The sequence below is a fragment of the Amblyomma mixtum genome, chromosome 5 (assembly GCF_055824585.1).
Source record: "Amblyomma mixtum isolate Tamu chromosome 5, ASM5582458v1, whole genome shotgun sequence".
Classification (NCBI taxonomy): domain Eukaryota; kingdom Metazoa; phylum Arthropoda; class Arachnida; order Ixodida; family Ixodidae; genus Amblyomma; species Amblyomma mixtum.
The window spans coordinates 51,077,456-51,098,181 of NC_143016.1; the positions used below are offsets into that span (position 1 = coordinate 51,077,456).

A 20,726-nucleotide genomic window follows, 5' to 3' on the forward strand; every position below is an offset into this window, starting at 1 on the left:
CCGATCAGAGATGACAGCTTCACATGTTGATGTCCACTGTGTGCCATTATAAAATGTCGCAAACCAAATCTTGCTTCCTACGGCTTGTCTTGGCTGAGAAGCAATAATGCTGTCAAGCATGAACTCTCCCTTTGTTGAGGCGCATAAAATATTCAGCCAGCAAAGTTGTTCCTCTTATTCTTCTTTGTTCGTCCTTCATATGTGTGCGCGCGTATCTGATAAAGTTTTCTAAGTGGTGTCAATGCTAAAGTGAGCTAGTCTATGTCCCACGTCTATAAAGATGACGTGGAAAAGGTCACGGTCGAGACACGACGTGGTCAAAAGATGACGTGTTGACATTTCCAACTATTTTTTTTTTCTCTCTTTCAGAACCGTGGTAGATCCGAAACTAGGTGACATTGTTTCGCTCGCTTGCATGCCATTGAATAGAAGTGCCAGAAAAGCCTTGCTACGAGCAGCCGTCCTGAAGACATGCGGTTGCGTCTTTATTCCCAAAGTCTGTGCCTTATTAATCGGTTATAGGTTGGTGGATTTATTTTTATTGGCTCCTGAAGCAAGTGTTCGATGGCACTAAAAAGGAGTTAGACATGCTAGTGGCAATCTTGCCTTCAACAGGTATGTGTGAATTTTTCCAGAACAGAGCGGAGGTCTCCACTGGGCACAATAACCCTCTTCGATATGATACACTCTCAATAAAATTTTCTCGACAAAAATGAATATTGACATGTACATCCCTTACCCCCTCCCTGGTTTTTCCTTTAAGGGGTCGACAAGTGAATTTAGAGCACCCAGTTCTTTACGGCTCCTCGCCAAACTTAATATATACAGTACAGGATTCCATAAACGATTTTGTTCGGAGCGCTGTCAATATAAAAGTACCGGTTGCGCTGCAGAAGAATTTTGCAGAGTATATTTTGGTCAAGTGGATGCGCCCGTTTTTACGTGCAGCAATGTTAGTGGCGATTGTAATACGGTGATTTTGAGATTGCAAGATGGTGATTGTACACTGGCAAAGGCGATGCATTGAAACTTTATTTAATATCACACCCGCAAGACACTAAATTTAGAGTTTTAGTAGAGAGTAGCATCCACCTCAGTTTCCACACTTAAAGATCGGTTTTCATGAGCTGTCGCTTCTTTTTTCTATTTTGTATGTTAGGCGCACATAAGTCACGAGAAATTTTGCGAATTATTGGGGGTTTTATTTGGGCAGAATCAGTTATCGTAATGAGTGTCTTGAGGTTCATTTTGCATAATAATCGTCATATAGTTCTTGTACAAAGAAAGAAATCTCCCTCTTGGCCTCCTCCCCTTCTTCCATCGAAAAAAACCGACGAATAAAGTTCTCTACACAACCGAAACGTGGTCCCCTCGTCACCACGAGCTTCATAAACTTCAATTACGATTTTATTCCTGGTAATCCTTTGCAGCGTTCGTTTATAAAATAAATACTCGTGACCTTCATTTATAAGTTTCGACTTTCAATCACTTTCCATCCCGTGCCATCTTCGTACAATTAGGAATGAAAGCAGGAGAGAGGCAACAGGAGTATATATTGCTACAGACACTCATCTCGCAAACGAATGTGAATAATGTAACTGGGAAGAAAGTCCAAAACCAGAAAGAAATCGACTCCGCAAGAAACCGAAAGAAAAGCTAAGTAAGGCCCGGTATAAAGAATTAGGCGGTGGATGTTCTATCATGCCCAAAGGCACTCATATGCTACTGCGGAGGCAATTATTTTTAAGCCGGGCAGCCTCTTTAAGTGAGCCTTAAAAAATTAATTGGTGTCATCCTATATATCTCTGAGCACACCCTTAACTTTCTAGCTCAGGGCTCAATGAAAGAGGGACCGGCTTGATGGGTGCATCTGCAGCCATCACCATAGTTTTTACTGCTGCTGAAACCCAGCATTTTTAGATGACGTGTCTGTGTGCGTCAGTACGCATCACGCACCTTGGCTGTCGCGTGGGCAAAATAGCCCTGGTAACTCGTAGCTGATATCTCATGTCGATCGGTGGAGCACTTTCCCTTCTTGCTGTGTGCCTTCACATTTAATTTGTTTCTGTTGAGCAGGTTGCAAGAAGTCCCAGACACCGCGAACTGTTCCTCCTCGGCTGTTTTAAAAAATAAGGTGCTGTGAATAATAATGACGGTAATAATATTATTATTAATACTTTACTGCCAGGTAAATATACATCGTTAAAAGCAGCCCACTTAAGCATTTTCATTTGTGAGCGTGTGGCACAGCACGCACAGCATTTGTGTGGCGGCACAGCATCTTTACAACAGTGCAGTGCCGTCGACAAATTATGCACTGAAATGGAAGTACACAGAATTAACAAGAAAACCATGGTTTTACCCGCCGCAGTGGTTCAGGGTACTCTACCAATTGGAATATTATACTAATAAGACAACGTCTATGTTGCGGCTACAAATGATGCATTGTAACTGCAGTAACAAAAAAAATTGTTAATTGATAACTGTTAATTAGCATATTTGGAATTATTCTCTCAGTTTATATGTTTTCCTGACCGGTCAGTCTTAATAAAAAAAACACATTTAGTGTACTGCTCATAATTAACGTTTTCATCATCACCATCAGCCTGACTACGCCCACTGCAGGGCAAAGGCCTCTCCAATGTCTCTCCAATTAACTCTGTACTTCGCCAGTTGCGGCCACCGTACACCCACAAATTTCTTAATCTCATCCACCCACCTAACTTTCTGCCTCCCCTTGCTACGCTTGAACGTTTTGTATGTCCTTAATTGCTAATTTCGAAGATCCTGTATACTGAGCATCGTTGCAATCGACGCAATGCCAGTCTAGGGGAAAAGAAGAAAAAAGAAAAAACAGATCGAATTTCTGCCGTGGATAGCGATGTTACGACACTCGCCAAAACGGTTACACATGACCCTGGACACAGCGAGACGACGCGTTATACTTATTTCGCTTTAACAATGTCACGTTGTTCAGAATATCGCGTTGCTCAGCCATGCGCGGTCCAGTGGCCGGAACATATGGGGCGTTTATTTCGGTCGACCATTCAAGCCGTAATGTGGCCGCGTATCGCGCAACGCCAGCGCGCCGCCCTTCGGCGGGCAGCGATGACACGTGGGTAAATGTTAAACGGCTCGGATCGGCGGCACGTTTAAATGGCAGATATCTCACTTCCAATTTTTTTTTTCTTATTTTGCAGTGCGCGCAACTTTTTCCAGCGTAGACGGATTCGATGACATCGTGCACTGGCATTTATGGGCCGTTTTAATGCTCTGACGGCGCGAATATTTTCCACGGAGGTTTCAGCATCTCCGAGCTCGAGGGAGAGTGCACGGCGGTTTTCTGCAGTGTGTTCGCAAAGTTCCCTTCCTCGCCATCTCCTCGTCTGTGCGCAGAGCTGCGTTGGCTCATCATTCCCAGAAGTGCTATATGCAAATTTAGTGTCACCCTTCTGCACTGCCTTCACGAAACTTTTTTCTTTTCTGCTTCATTAAATTTTTGCTTTTCTTTGCATTTCAGGCACATAACGGTATATGTTGCGTCGGCCGCGAGCATGATAAGACCCGCCGTTACGAAGGGCGCCCGATGAGCCACGGACGGTTACGACGTCATCTCTGCCTAAATGCGTTATTTTCCTGCGCTTAAGCCAAAGTTAACGAGCACAAATTTTTCACGTTTTTCTTCACTGCACAGCAACAAAAAAAAAAAGCAGCCTCTGTTAACGACTGCTGTTGGCTGCGCCCTGCAGCTAGCATGGTGGAGAGAACTGCTGACGTCGCGTATTCTGGCTGGATTACCGACTGTGTGCTGCTACGCTTCAAGGCAGATGCGCGAAGGTCTGGTGCGCAAAAGCTATGACCATTGGGCATGCAGCAGTAATTCTCATCAGCGCCACCAGCCCCTCCCCCGCCCGTCCTGGAATCTTGTTAAGAAGGTACTGCTCATTTCGAAAGATATAGCGAAAAAAGAAAAAGAACTCGGAAATGAAACTCTCACTGAAATGCCATGCCCAAAGAGAGGATGCTAGTGAGTTTGTCCGAGGCCCAATTAACGATGCGTAATAGCATGGGTATGTCACAAGAACGGTCTGTCTCGCTGCGCTAGCATGAGCGATATGTGCACGCGTTTGCAATTCTGTGCCACTGCTCTCGGTCCAGGCGTATGAACACGGTATGCTTATCCGCCAAAGAAAAGCAGTGGTGTTTGCTGACTGGAAAATTAGTTTGCTGAATCCGCAAATTGTCAGGTTCGTTCCTTGTTAACGTTCAGAGATAATGACAATCTGGTTAGTACAAATGGTGTCCCTTACTGCTCTGCTCACTTGTACCAGCGCACAGAGAAGAGAAGTAGTGCTATTCCCTTTGCTTTTTACTGTTTAACCATTGCGGTAATAATGCACGCCTACCATGCAAATGCATATAGAAATCTGATTATTTGTGCGGTTATAATAACTTTCAGGAGTGTAAACTTCTGTGATGACGACAGCTGCATCATCAACGCTACACCCCAGTTAACGCATTGTACCAAATAAAAAAAAAATTCCTAAGTCTTCAGCGTCGCGAAAACATCTGAGATGCCACCGCACTGCCCCAGACCCCAGGTTTTTAGTTGCGCCAGGACCCTCAGGCTGGAAGCGGCTTTCCCGCACTCGTTCTCCAAGCCTTCTTTAATTTGTGGCACCTCAACACCAGTTGAATTATTGTGCGGCTGCGACGCAACTTGCTTTCCAGAACCGAGCCCATTAGTGAGCTCCCGGATACTCCTGTGATTTAAGGCTGCATTTGATTGCTAGATCTCAATACGCCCAGCTGCTGCGTGTTTCTGGCCTTTGTGCACTATATTCTTCAAGGCATACCTATTTTACGAATGCACCGCTTTTAGGTCCCGTACACAGCAAATTAAAGCGATCATCATGCGGAAACTGCGGCGAACCTGATGCCGAACTTGAGGTTAACTTGAGGTGGAACACCATCGAAATATTCCCTCTGAACGGTATCGAAGAGATTAAAAGGTTAATTTTAATACGCCCCCTTAGCAGGATTCGAACCAGCGCAGGTACGGCGAATTGAAATGGGCCGCGAAGACAAAGCTCGAATCTGGTCTGGAACCTATTGTGAGCGACTGCAGCTGACGGCGGTGGAACTAAAGTTCTATTGTGAACTCAGTTGACAGTTATAATGAAATACATTATTCCTGCCTATATCTGTGGCGCACAACCTAAACATACAGTACTAGTTGCAGCTTTTTAAGAACAATTTTTTCACGTACAGTTCCTTGGAGATAATTAAAAACGCTTTCCTTCATAACAAAATGTTTTAGAGCGCACCTCTTAAGCCCCCGTTATTGATGATGATGATGATGTCCTCAGGCTTAATGGCACATACCCACGGCGGGGGAATGGCCAGGGTGCATAGCGAGCCCCCGTTAGTGAGCTCCGCGTCGTAGTTGTCGTCCTCGTCGTCGTCGGCGGCGGCTGCGTCGGCGTAGTCAGCGCAACACGCCACCTCACAACCGTGCCAAGTGGCGCGTCCAAGCGAAACGCCACCTGCCAGGGCGAGAGCGGAGGAATAGACAAACAGAAGGTGGCCAACGGTGGCATGTGACGTGTGAAGAGCTGCGCTCAAATTTCGCATTATCAGGTATCCTAACCGTTTGTTCATTTTTTTTTTCGCTACTGTCATCTCATAGCAGCGACAATTGACCTTGGCTGCGACGGTTATGCCACTAGCTGTCGGCCTTGGCGGCCTGTGTAGGTCTCGTCACTTTCGTGAATACGGTGTGTGTGGCTGTTAGCTTTCCAGTATAGTAGTAGCGGTAAAAAACTTGATTTATCTTCAAAATGGCGCGCTTAAGATGGCGGCGGCTGATCCGACCAGGGCCAGTTGATTCTCCGGTGCGGAGGACTCCAGCCAGGCACGCCCGGAGGTAGGGGGACTGTCAGGGCAAAAGAGGTGGTAGCAATACATGGCGACGAATGAAAGGAAAAGGCTAGTGTTCCCGGTTAGCATGAAAGAAGGTACAGTTGGGAGAAGACAGATCTGGTTCGACTGGGTAGAGGTAGAGACACTGCCGAATGGTGAAGACATTTGTGCGCACTTCAAGTAGGACGTGGGATTCGATAGCAGAGAGGAAGGAATGCGGCACCGGAATACAGGTGCGATCAGCCCGAAGTTCACCTGCCAGTAGTAGCGCCTCAAGTCATTTTTATATATTCGCTTCGTCACTCATCGGTGGGCTTACCCAGCGGATTGCCGGAGCACGGTTGTGGAGATCGCAGGACGCCTGGTGAACTAGATTATTACCAGCAGTTCCTGATTGATTAGGCATCCGCCAGAAAGTGTTCATGGAGGTGCGTACCGTTAAAAGGGCATCGCTGAGATAATCACGGAGGTCGAGGTGAGGATGGCGCGATTTGGGCCGAGAGCCTGCAAAAATGGAGTAGTTCTGTCTAACTTGTGTGAAGGTCTCTATGGCTTTGATGATAAGGGTGATCTCGACGGAGATGGTGTTCTAAGGGTTGGAAAAAAGCCCACGTGTCTCGCTTATTGGAATGGTCAGATACGGAGATAGATATCGAGCTACCTCAGAAAGGTAGCTATGCTGTGAGCGCAAAACGGCTCTCCATGGGCAGCAACAGAGTTCACTTTAGCGCTTCCAAACAATCAGTTGCCGCTAAATGCCGCAAATTAATTGCTTAGGAAATTATCGTTCCATGAGAAACCTCATTTCTCGGTCTTTTATTCACAACAATCACAATTGTAAGCTCTGAGTAAATAAATATGCCCATGAATCTATGAAGACGATTGAAGGCAATAATTACTCCTCAGATGTGCACAGCGTCTCGACTGAAAACTGGACACAGTAAACCGTAATCACATAGATGCTGTTCCTGAGAGTCGTCTAACAGCCTGGAAAACGTACTTGGCGCACTATCGGAAAATGCTCTAAAATACTGTAAGGGTGCCGTCGTACTGTCGTACTGTAAGCGTCTAATCGTACTGTAGCTACTTCCTTTTAGAAAACAAAAGTCACTAGGCCTTGGAATAAGCTGGATGACCTTATTGTGGATCATTTGTACGCAATGTTGCTCAACTTTCAGCACAAACGTTTGCTTGTATGTCTTTAACTGTCCTTTATTAGACTGAAAAGTATTTCAACCAGGGCACTTTTGACTTCTTACTCCTAAGGGTATCAAACTGAAGGATATTAACATCATTTCCGTCAGTCAGTGCGCCAGTATCCACATCAAGTGCGCGGACGTTTTGATAGATGTTGTAACTTCGGTCTTACACGCTTTTGGCGGGAGCACACTATATACATTGTTGGAATAATCTAGAAGCAGGCGTACAGTGATGTCTTGATTCACCCGAAAAAAAAAACGAGGAGCCTTGCTTGCACATGAAAAAATACTTACCTCGCTTTACTCTGAATTCTAGTTGACACGATTATTCATCCTGTGCTCACTTCGTAAATTTGACTATAATCTTCTGTGGTAGATTTTTTTTTTTCAGCCTTCGTAAACGCGCTGACTCTAGGCCACAACGCCAAAGCTTCGAAACTTTGTGGAGCCCGCACATGTCAGTGTGCACGAACAGCGATGCAAATAATTGCCTGGAGCACTCTCTGTTTCTCTGCCCATAAAATGATAGCAGAATACTATACTACCTGAATTCGCTTGTTTAATTTACTCCAATTCATGTGATGCGCGGAGACATTTCCAAGGTGTCATATTCGTTATCATATCCGTTCCTAAAAGAAATAGCAACCTCAATAACTTGCCATGCTTGGGCCAAGCTTTCGCTATGGGGAATAGATCCTGTTTAACTTTTCGATGAATCATTTATAACGGCAGCAGCTTGCCGGAACCAGACTGCCTGCGTGTAGGGGGGAACCTCAACAGGGAAAGAAGCTAACCAACTCGACGAAATGCGATTTCTGATCACATAATAAAGACAAAGTTACTATGATTTTTCAATATTGCGCTCCCACAGACACTGAGAGAAGACATCGCCAAGATACGACACAGACGAAACTGCTCGGATTATTTTAATTTCCTTTTTCGCACCATGGTAAACAGGACAGTCAATCTGGCAGGCACGGTTGCCAGCTTTCACAAAGAAGAGTTCCGAGAAAGTAAATCCGGGCTTCAGCAAACATCCCGAAATGACGCAGCTGCTTTAAAGTGTGCGCCTTCCCGTATCGCTCACTGTGCTTTCATTTCAAAGCTTTCGGAATAAGCTCCTTCACTCTGAAGGCGTCTTGATGAAAAACGCCCCACAACGCACGACTTTTTCTAGATGTGCGGTTTCTTTTTTGCATCTGTCTGCGCATATTTAAGCGCATAGACGTTTTAAGTTCCTCCTGCTGAATGAAGGATCCCTAGAAGTATTATACTCTGTACACATGCGGTTTCGCAGGTCGAGTTTCGTAGAAAACGAGAAATTGGAGCCAATTTCTGTTTTGGGGATTGAATGTGGTGACCTTGGTGCTTTTGGCGCTTTGAGCTGCCCTGACTACGACTGAAAAATCTTATCGACTGAACAGAAAACAGAAAAAAAGAGACATAATATTAAACATTTAAACGTTAAACACTAAACTTCAATGGAGCCCATTGACCGGCAGTTCATTTCATTTAATTTCATTTATTTTACCCTCAAATCTTTCGCATTACAGAGGGGGTACGGCAGTAAAAAAAAAAAAAAACAAACTTACATCCATCAAAACGAGGGCTATACATAAGAAAAATATTTAAAAACGCTAAAGACAAAGGACGAGAACATCGAGAACAAAAGTACAGAAGTAAAAAAAATAAAAGTATTCGAAAAAGAAAACCTGAAATACAGTCTGTATATGGGTAAACAACATATCACAATTGGTCTGATTCTAACAGTGTGAGTAATACGCTTTTAAAACGCGCAGTGTCGTTAACACAAGTGGTAGCGGGAGAAAGATTATTCCAGTCACGACGTGTTTTAGGGAGGAAGGAATTAGAGCAGGTCGCTGTGCGGCGGTGTGGAACAAGTACTTTTTGATTGTGGTCTATGCGAGGCGAGATGAAAGATGGTGCCTTTACACAGATGGCCTTCAGCAAAGGATTGTGGTAGTAAATTTTATGGAAAAGGCAAATACTTGAAAGCTTACGGCGAGTGGATAGTAAGGGGAGTAAGATTAGATTTCATTTCATAACTGGATGGTAAAACTGAGCATTCAAGCAGACGAAAAAGTACCGATATTACATTCAGGAAATGATTTTGAGCGTGCAACTTACCGCTTCTGTCTGGCGGCGAGAAACACCTTGCGGCTAAGCAGAAAAGAAACACATAGAAAAAGAGCGTGCCAAAGCTGTCCGGTGGATTCACTGCAACTTCATTTATGACAGGCGCTGTTGCTAAAGGAATTCAGTAAAAAAATCGTGTGATCCACCTACTCCTTTTTGGCAGCAGTTGAACTGCTGGCGAACACTGCTGACGCAAGCAACTAACGAATCGTGGAATTTCAATACACAACTCTGGGCACTGCCAGCGCTGTGAATGAAGTCAGCGGCTTCTCGCAATGTGCAGCATGGCGGCTGCTTTTCCATATAAAGTTCTGGCCTCGAACAGTTCACTTTTATCGTGTGCGAAAGCTAAGAAAGAGTTTAAAGTTCCTTCATTTTGCGAAACTTTGCCGCAGCCTTCAAAAATGAAGTTAAACAGTTAAAGCGGAAGAAAATCCGGCTACATTAGATTCCCAAGATTATGATTCCCAGAGCTACAGCTTGAGAGGCGTCCGCATTAAATTTCATGAACTCGACCTTCCGCGGGCGCACAAATCAGGTTAGGCTTCGTTCACTGCCAGATATTTAGGCTAAGTACTGAGCGTGATCAACAGTCTCTTTTTATAGGAATGCAGCTGTGAATGCTAGCCATCGGTACGAATGTGTAAGTAGCCTCATATGCAACTTTACTTAAAATTTCAATTTAATTTCTTTGTCTCAGTGCGGTTTCTTTCAAAGGCAGTGTAATTAAATTAGATTTCTTAGTGAAATAGAGGGTAGAATGAAGTATGGGGATTCCTTTTTCGATTAGGCTACTAGGTTAGCAGGCGCGTCACCATTTGCGTTGGTCAAGACAAAGGCGAAGATGTCGACAGACTACTCACTGTGCCGCTCGAAAAACAAGGCACTCATACTCTTATTGAACAAAAGCAATTAGCACTGCGGCAACCTCGAACAGTTTGTAGGCAGAATGCAAGGATTACGCGTTTTCTCAACGGTGGAAGGGAAGGATTCACCGAATAGCATGCACATGCTAGATCCAGCAAGTTAGTTTCGGCAGCCGTTGAACTGCTGACGAACGCTACTGGCTCGAGCAGACTAGCGAATTGTGGAATTTCAATATAGCACCTCTGGGCACTACCGCCGCTGTGAACGGTGTCAAAGGCTGCTCGCGTCACGGAGCATGGCGGCTCCTTTGCCGTATAAAACCCCGGCTTCGAACTGTTCGCCTTTGTCGGGTGCGAAAGCTAAGAAAGATTTTAAAGTTACTTCATTTTGCAAAACTTTACCGCACCCGTGTTAGTTGAAAAATTCAGTTATCTAGTAAAAGCGGAAAAATATCTGGCTACATTTGGTTCGCAACATTGTGATTCCCATGGGTAACTTCCAGTTCCAGTTGCGAAAAAAAAAGAAGACGTCATCGACAGCAGTCTTTCACTGTCTGTAATATGCCTGCCTTGTGTACGGACCGAAAGGAAACAAGCTAAACAGAGCTTCATATTTCACACATAGGGGGGAGCGAATCACGTCTATCAGTTTCCTGTTGTTCATTTGCCGGGAGAACAGGATGCGGTTTTCTTTCTTGGCATGATCCGTGTTCGTACTCTGCATCGCCTAGCCTTTCTGTGCTCTGTTACGCACGTTATTCGCGCCCTTCATGAAACTAAAGGCGTCACTCCTTCGCTCTTTCTGAGTATTTAGAATTTGAGAAGACTTGCACATTTGATCTGCCATTACAAAACGCAACACTTAAAAGGGTAGCACAAAGGTGTTCAACGCGTTCTCTCTGAGAGATCCGCTGCAAATGCCTCGTAAGGATCTTAACGCAAGAAAATCTGGCATCCTGTTAATAACTGCAGCCGAGCTTGACGTACGAAAAATGAAAATAGAGAATGATTTCAATACATTTAGTGTGCGTGCTCTCTTTTACATTAACTGTCCTTTGACTAGAGCGCCGTGAAAGTTCCCCTCATTTTTTCCTATTACTTAGGAGCTGACATAACAGGCGTCAAAACATTACGCTGTTAATCGCGTCTACATCCTTAGCTAATTCGTACTTGAAGATAAGCCGCTTATTCGGCCGCATATAGGGATTCTGCAAGGCATACGTTGACACACACTGATTATAAATTCCAGCTTCGACTTGTAGAAAAGGATTTTAGTGCGCTCATAAAAAAAACTCGCAGGTCTTGAATTTAGGCACGCGACGCGTCAATTACTTCCGCGTTAACTTGATGGCATGCAGTGCCCAGAGGTAAGGCTCCTGAATGCCTCTCAAGAGAGCGCAGTCCTCAGCGATTAGCGCATCTGCAGTATAGTCGGTTATACGTATCACTTGCATTCAACCAAGGCTCCCAGGCGTATACATCACAGCAGACGCTAAGCCTAGGAAGCTGAAAAAATAAAGACGCATTTAACAAAGACGAGGTGCGAAGCACTTGAGTCATTAAATTCTAGCCTCGCACCACATCCTTCAAAGCCGCGACTGAAGCGTGCCACATTGACGGCGGGTAGGGAGGGCTTCCCTGTTCGCTTCGCTCGGCTGCTTCCTTTTAAGCCTCCCGCAGCACCCACCAGTAATGAGAACGCCGAAAGCGCGCGTGCGCGCGAGCCGGAGTCCGACGAGAAGGGAGGTAATGAATTTCCCAGAACGCGAGCTCAGGCATATACAGAGACGGCGGTTGAAGCCATCCCCTTAAAGCGCCAACATTTTAGGCACAAGTATACCCTCCCGCTCCCTATCAAGTTCCGTATGTACACGGAAAGAGCGCCGCTGTACCAGTGCATACGTAGTCGCCGATAATAAGCATGCATATATATATATATATATATATATATATATATATATATATATATATATATATATATATATATATGGGCTCAGTTTAATTGGACGGCCGCGCTACGCCACTGCACTGCTCGGCATGAACGTGCGAATAGTATATTCACCACCACTTTATGTACAAAAGCATGCATCCGTATGCACCGCTTCATCGCTTCTGTCTCTCTCTCCCCCCTGCTTTCGTGCCTTCACACACAGTGTACACAGGCAAGTTGCAGACATCGATTGAGATTGACGATGTGTGCTACACGAGCCTTCCAACCGGGAGCGCCGTTTATGTACTCTTACATGATTTGAAGAGCTTTGCACACGTGCTCATGCTTTCCCGCTCGAGCGCTCTTCCACGAAACTTTCTGCGATATGTCACACCGGAAAAGTGCTCGACTTAAAGGGGAGCGGCGCTGGTTGTGAATCGAGTTTGGGCACTACGGTACTTCGAGATGCAGTGTAATAATGTTACTAGCGGATAATAGTGGAATTGAGAAGTCGCGCTTGAAAGTGTTCACATCGAAACGCATTTTAGCGTATGTTTGGCGCAGTTTAGGGCGTATACACTGTGCCGCTTACGAGTGGCATCTATCAGACATTATAGCAGCCGTGAGAGGGAACTTTTAGGGGAGCGAACGCAATAAGTTTGCACTACAGGACGCCGCCAAACGTCAGAACTGATAGTGCCGCTGCATTTCGAAAAAGTTGTAAAGGTTATCCAGATTATCGTTATTGTTCTATGAAGCGTGAAATTAAAATGTCTCAATTTATGCTTTATCATTTCGAATGGAATCATATCCAGCTTGCTGTGTGCTTCGTTGGAAAAGAAGTCTCCAGAAACTCAAAAAAAGAGTTGCAGCCGTGTTGGGTGCTGAAGAACATTCTCAAGAACTTGAAGGCTCAAAAAGATTGTTTCCATTTTTCTTGCTCGGGGAATTGATCTTAGGAAAGTAAAATAAACAGATTAAACAGCTACATTCTTCACGGTGTCTAGAAATCCTCCGGTATTACGTTGTAGACAGAAACTTGACGGGCGTGTTCTACACTGACACAGGTGCCTGTTTTCTCAGACGGATAAAGGCTCGCTCAACGCTATATAACAGACCTGGAATTCTCGAAATCAATTCTTGCCTTCAAGAAACGCGAAAAGAAGTGGTGAAATCTATGCCGTCGAGGAATACTGAGCACAGAAATCGCAGCCTGTTTCCTAACAAAAGTCTTCCCACTGGAATTTCCTAGCGAATAGTCTTGGAATTTGTTCTTATATAAAAGCAGAGGATACACCGTGTTTGCATTGAAAAGTTACGTATACATTTAGGAGATGATTGCAGCATTCTTCCCTAGAAAATGCTTTTTTTTCTTTTGATATCATTCGCCGCTAAGAGAAGCAATAATGAACAGTAAAATCAGGCAGCCTTAATTTAAAGTTCCAGCAGCTGAGGGAAACACTGAGCCTAACTAAATCGGTAGACTTTTTCCATGATAGCAATAAATGTAATTTTCGCCGAGAACTGAGCTTGGTTAAGCCAGAAAAAATTAGGGGGCACTTTGACTGTCTAAAGTGCGTAGAGGCGAAAGCGTTTTCGCACCACTTTCACTGCTTGTGTGGCACTGGTGGCGTCACATGTAATTGAGTACTAATTACTAAGAGATGACAAATCACTAATTAATGTTTAATTATTGATTAATATCTGAACACTAATTAACCGCTAATTAATGGCGCTTAAGCTTCGCCTTTAGGAGTGGAACGTGACAGCGTGTTGTAGCGTTGCCAGGGAGTCCATGGAACGCCACCACCCGTTCGGCGCGATGCCTTGCCGTTTGAACGCAACGGTTTTTGAGGAAAGGAAATGGCGCAGTAAATCTCTGTCATCTCGGTGGACACCTGACCCGCACCGTAGAGGAATGGAGGAAGTGGGAGTGAAAGAAGAAAGACGAAGATGGCCCGTAATGAAGAAAATGAAAATTATATTTGAGGAAAGAAAATTACGCAGTAACTTTCTCGCATATCTCGGTGGACACCCGTCAAAATTCAGGGGGGGGGGGGGGGGGGTGCACTTTTTTTACCTAAAGTTCGGTCACTGATATGTGGTTAAGATGTTAAGCTTCGCCTCTAAGAGTGGAACGCGAGAGCGTCTTGCAACGCTGCCAGGGAGTCCATAGAACGCCATCGCCCATTCGGTTCTACGCCTCGCTCGTCGGTAAATTGGTTTTTGAGGAAAGGAAATGTATTTCTCTCTCATATCTCGGTGGACACCTAAGCCTCGCCGGAAGGGAAGGGAGGAGGATGGCAGTGAGCGAAGACACCGTATTCACTAGACGTGCCTTTGATCACTCCAAACCATCGAGTTGGCATGGCGGAGTGGATAGCATGCTCGTCTCGCACTCCGTAGACCGGGGTTCGATTCCCGAGCTCGACCAATTTCTTACTAGGTTTTATTTATTTATATGGCCTGTCTAGAAAAGTTAATTAGGCTAATTGGGTAATTAAGCAATTAACTAAGCACAGTCCCATTTACTTGGAGCATCACTATATCATCCCTTCAATTGGTTGCATGGTTACTATAGCCAAAGTACAATTGGCCCCGTAAGAAATTGGCGCACTGTGACGTCACGACCGTTTCGACCAACTGAAAAGCGTGACATTTCTGTCGACAAGTGCTGCTTACAACGATGAGACATTAAAGCCTTTCGCCTTAAAATTACGCAAACGTGAAAGGATCTAGGGACAGTTTAGGAGAATTCAACTCTGCCGAGTCGCGCGAATACTTCACCGGACAGGATTGGTGCATCGCTTGGTTACGCAACGCTATTTGAACGAGCAGGCACGGCTAAAATATAAAACAATGCAGCAAGTGCTTCTGAGCTCCAACAATGTAAAGCTTCGCTCACATTGCGTCTTGCCCACCCGGACTGCGTGAAGTCGTCGCACACAGAAACTTGAGAAGAGCTACCTGTCAGAGGCACACCACTCGTATGCGGTTTCTTCGTTCAACTGGTAAAAAGATTTGCTTTCGCTCGATCCGCTGAATCGGTAGCTTGCTCGGGGCTGCACACGTCCCCAGATTGAGAAAGCGTCTCCGTTTTTACTAAACCTATTATAAACTTTAAAGCTGAGGGTTACGCTGCCGAAAAATTGCCTTCGCAGCGAGCAAAGAAAAAGAAATTGGGCAAGATTTCGGAAATTGCAGAGGAGCCCGGTTACGTGCGAAGAAAAGGGCTATATGGTGAGTTCAGGTAATTTTTACAAATGTGGGTGGGAGGTGGTCTGCATGTGGAAGAAAGAGGAGGAACGTGGTGGGAATAGAGGGGCCGGCTAGGCAGTGGCGTGTTTTTAAAACGCCTGAAAGTCCCGTTCTCATGAGATCCAGGGCACCTCATTCGGGCGAGACTGGGCTAGGTACCTTTATAAGGTGCATCCGCAGGTCCACTGTGATTGCCTTGCCACAAACTCTCGGCTTCGTGCAATGCCGATTTTGGGGCCCCGCCGTCTGCCGCCTGGGGTTACAGCCATGGCATCGTGCTAACCCCCGCGTCTAGCCAATTTAGAAACCTCTCCCGCTCTGCACAGGTTTCGGATCACTGACATGTGATCAGTATTCCATGGCCAGTGTTTTGCCACAGTGACAGCCAACATGGTGTTTCTTAGAGCGCTAGCACTGAAACCTTTTTACCTTTTTATTAGTCTTCTCAGAAAATATAACAACATAAATTAAAGAGAGAGGGAGCCAAGACCAGCAACGCTTTGCCACGCTTAACGCCAATCCAAGATAAATGAAAAGGATCTAAATGTTCAAAATAAAAAAGCAACTTAAAGCCAAGAGCAGACTAGCAAAAAACAAAATGAAAGCAAAAACAAGAAAAAACCAAAGGCACAGACCAGTCAAAATAAGCTAGAGGCAGACAGTCAAAGCACAAAGCGCAGGCCACGACGAAAAAAAAAACATGAGAAAACCAAAGTCACAGCACCGTCAAGGTCTCAGTAAAGATCACAGACATTCAAAGCACAGAGTGCAGGCTACGAAAAAGATCACGGAACTAAAAAAAATCTCAACAAAACAAGACAAAACCCAAGTCACAACACAGTCGAGGCCACAGTCACAGTAACACAGTCAAAGCATAGTATGCAGGCCACGACGAGAGGCATCCATGGCCAACCAAGGAGCATGGTGCCCTGCTCCAAGCAGAGCTTGTGTAAAAGAAATGGGAGGAAAGAAAGAAATTGGCGTGCATAATTAGGAATTCTGTTGCTTATGAGGTGAACCATTTGAAGCAGAAGAGCACATGCAGCATGGTATCTCAGTAGAGAGGAGCAAGTATATGGTCTAATGTCTGATGGGCAAAGATATTTTAAACGGGAAACAAAAGGCGCAGTACGAGAACTATCCCGGAAGTAGTGACGGATGTCTTCACATAACATTCCACAAGAACAAGTTGAAGGAGAGAGGTATAATTTTTTTAAACTAGAAAGGATATCTACCCTGCCCTGTGAGTAAAGTAATAGCAGGATTCCTGGTAGGCAAATAGGGGCCATATTGAGAGTATCAGGGATCCAATTGAATAATTCGGTGGCACCTTTATACTCGCTCCAAAAATTGTTCCATAAAAGAAGTGAAGAACGATGTAAATGGGAACGCACGCAATGGTGTGAAAGGCTAGAAGTGTGTCAACTGCCATATTTCCCGGCACTACCAGCAGCTTGGTTGACAAACTCGTCACTGAAAATCTTGAAGTAACCCCGGATATGAAATGAAAGAAATGAAGCAATAGAAGACAAACGATGCAGATATTTCTTACTGAAAATAATTGTCGCGTTAAACGACGTAACTGAAGACAGGGCAGAAAGAAGAGCTATAGAATCAATGAAAAAAAGAACAGGCGTAGAGGGAGAGTTATTTATAGCATAAACAACAGCAGAATGAAAGGCTACAAGCTGACTGGCATAGCCACTAGAGAGTAGTTCAAAACAGGGAGACGGTGAACGTACAAAATATTTTGTGTTCAGCTAAGAACAGCAGCAGAAGCACTAGCTGAGCGATGAGTGAAAGACCCATCAGTGAAGATACGCAGTGCACGTTGACAAGACGGGAAGAAGGCTTCCTGAGAACAAAGTGGAACAAAATAAAATTTTAATTTCAATAAGAGATGGCAGCTGATGGGATTTCATAAAGGTTGAATTTTAGATGGGTTATAAAACCTAATACCGTATACTACAGATTGCCGGAATGTGAAAAGCATGAACTCTGGACATAACTTGCCTAGATGAATAGTCAAAGGAACAACGTTTGCAAGAGCATGAAGAGCAGCGGTTTGCATAGTATTGTAGGCACCAGTAACAGCAAGAAAAGGAATTCGTTGAAACAATAAGTCGGTAGACTTCGTAGTCGGAAAAGGGGGCAAAGAAACCACCAAGCTGGGACGTTTTAGCTGATGTTGTGAAGAATGACATGATGATAAACTTGGTGCATATGAGAAGGAGAAACACGGAAATGGAAATAGAACCAATTGATGAGCTTGCTGGTAGATGCAGGAATTTTCGTTTCCAAATGATTAACATGGCGGCTAACCTTAGGTGAGAGTTACAAACACCTCCTACAAATTTAATACTCGGTTCACACTTGAGGCTGTAAGTCTCTATTTGAATAGTTGTCTTACGTATGTTTAACGCCGGGACTCCAATAAAAAATAAAACGAAAGAACATTTTTCTGGGTTTAATTGAACGCGATGCGTGGTAGGCCAGTTCTGGATTAAAGTTAAAACATCTGAACCCAATGTTGGCAACTCGCGTCTAGCATTGCCAGGCACAAGTATAATGGTGTCATCTGCAAATGCCAGAACGCGGATTGGTGAGAGGACAGGAAAATTTAAAAGACTGTAAAGTAAAATGTTCCAAATCAGTAGTGAAAGTGGCATACCTTGCGGACTGCCGAGAGAAGAAAGCACAGAAAGAGTGCATGAAGGAGACTCATAGGTCAAATAACGGTTACACACGAAAGAAGCCAAGAAAAGAAAATATAGATTTCGGAACTCATCGATTTCGCCGATGTTTATCTCAAGCCTGCTTGACGTAGGTGCCCAGCTTACTACGTAGGTCACTTTATCTTGTGACGTCATCAAAACCTGCCCACCGGATTGCGCGCAAACTGCCCACCATGGCAGGTGGCAGTGTCTGAAACAACCACTTGCTGAGGTAGCGGCGCATTGCTTAACCGCTGCACCACTACGCCACGATTGGTATCAGGACTCACAGCAATACGTGAACGCGCACTACAGAATGACAAATTTCGTATATATGGGCCTTTACCCGTTAACACTACCGACTAACATCTCCTCCAGTTTTGTGTTCGATCTCTGCAGCAAAGAAGCTGCTGTACAGACAAAAGGGTTATGAGAAAACATTTCATCCTCAAGTTCGCTAGCTCTAAGGCCCCCAGTCACCGATTTAGCCGATCTTTTTCTGAAGCCTGTTTGACCATTAAAACCAAACCTCAAACCGGAATCGGTACTGTAGTTAAAAACGAAATGCTGGCTGGCCTAATTCGCATTTGGCCTAAACAAGCAAAATCGCCCGTCATTTTGTTTGCACGAACGGCTTAAAAAATTGGTTTCTCGGTCACAAGTGGCCGGTCATCCTTGTTTCCCTTTGTCACTCCACACCGGCATTTTCGACAATCTTTACGCTGTCGCAATGTGGCCTCTGTGGTTCGCTGACAACGCCATTGCGATATAATTGTCCGCATTACGTAAGGCGATTAAACTGGGAAGGAAATAGGGAGCTTAAATGGCGTGACACTCTCGAAGAGTCATATTTCCATGGAGAACAAAGCCTGTTAAAGCTCCCTAGGGGCTTCCACCACTCCTGCGTATTAATGTTTTCTTTATGACTTGTTCTAAGAGAGGCCCTGATCGCATTTATTTGCGAATTAATATCCCGCACCTCTTAAGTTCTTTCGTTGAGCATGGTCTGCCTTGCATTAGGGTATGCGTGCGTGCGTTTGTTTGTGCGCGTGCGCGCATATGTCTGTATGCGTGCGTTCTTCAACTGTTGATATGCTTGGGGTCAGTGCTGATGAAGCAGTTAGTGCCGAGGCAAGTTAGTGAGACCGAGCGCAAGAGAGCCAGCAAGTCAGCTGAAAGCAAGCAGACTTGAGGGTAAACTGGAGTGGGACCACATAGCTCGCGCTTATAATCAGTTGTTTACGAGCGAGCGAGTACGCTTTTCCGGTGCCTTTTTTTCCCTCTTAGGCACTTCCGTTTCCACCATACCAAGCACGCCGTTCAGGAAGAAAATCGAATCCGCAGGGGATGAAAATATGGCCGGGCAAAGACCATCTTCCAGTGCGCCTTTGAAGTCAGTTCGACGGAGCCACCGTAAGCACACGCCTCGGGGAAAGAATAGCAAGAGGGCCCGGCGGCAGATGACAGGCAGGGCAACACAAACGTATACGACCTTCGGCACACACGAAGTCCGGCCGGATAGAAACGACGCCGGACGCGCCGTCGCCGCTACCGTCCGCCCCAAAGGGCTGCCGACGTAAGCCGTTTTGTTTCTAATGTTCGCAGTCGCTTCCAGTCGGCTCATTGCCGTGGGACCGGGGCCCCCAACGAAACGAGCAGTGACGTTTCAAAAGGCCGCCGGGCCCAAGGAACGCTGACTGGTGGACGAGAGGCACGCACAGACGGAGGAGTGATGCAGTGCGACCCTGGCCCTGGCTGCGGCAGCTGTTGGACAGGAGCAAGCAGCCGTCCAGCCGGCACTAACGAACGCCCGACGCCGGGGAGGGGACGCCTGTCGATCGCGTCAGCGCCAGTGGGTGGTGGCACGGTTTTGCTCGACGATGATGCCGTTGTTGTTGTTGTTGTTGTCACTCCTTCTGCTACTGCTGCCGACAGCGAGTTGGCTGTCACTGTTCATGCACACTGCTTTAAGCACCGCGAAAGGCGAAGAGTGGGGAAGTTAGTCAAGGTGATGGTCTATACGCGGTTAGCGCGGAGTCGGCAGCTACTTCTCCACCACGTTGTGCAAATCTTGTGTTTGGTCATGGTCAAGGTACCGTAGGAGGAGGTTTTCACGGGTGTTGCTATTCGACTAAGCGCACAGACGTGTTCCAGCGAACCTGAACAAATATCCCAAGCTCACAAAGTGGATGACGCAGGGGCGAAATATAGACTGAAGACTAATGGAAGGCACCAGGAAAAGTATTCGAAAATGAGGCCCGCTTTTGCAATATGTGGAGTATGCAGAAAGAACCCCAACAGTATATGCGCAGCTAAATCTCTAAAATGGTAAATTTAAAAAAAAACGAAAGCCTTCGCCCAGAATCAAGACTGCGAAAAGGCAAGCTGTGAGCATAGTCCGGAGGATTAAAGTGCACCTCTAAGCTCCGGCTGTCGGCCTGCAGTGTTAGACACGTATTTCGCTTATCACTTATCCCTCTAACACACAATTAAATGAGAATTAAAAAGTCTTATTGAGAAAAAAAAAGCCATGAAACTAATGCATGCCCAGGAGAAAGATTTCAATGTTTTTACATGCCTTAGCACAATCTTAATACGGCAAATCAGTACATCTCAAATTCGTAACACTAGAAACTACATCAGTTTTTTTTTTTCAAAGGGCTTTTTGTTCGAAATGTCA

General features: G+C 45.3%; 1 protein-coding gene across 1 annotated transcript in view; it reads left to right on the forward strand.

The window, feature by feature from the left end:
- Window positions 1-587: 587 nt before the first annotated feature.
- The window catches only part of LOC149342110 (uncharacterized), a 71,588-nt gene continuing 51,449 nt past the window's right edge, over window positions 588-20,726 (forward strand). The window contains exon 1 of the mRNA XM_089546751.1: window positions 588-615. Coding sequence (XP_089402877.1) covers window positions 588-615 — 28 coding nt within the window. The remainder of the gene's footprint in view (window positions 616-20,726) is intronic.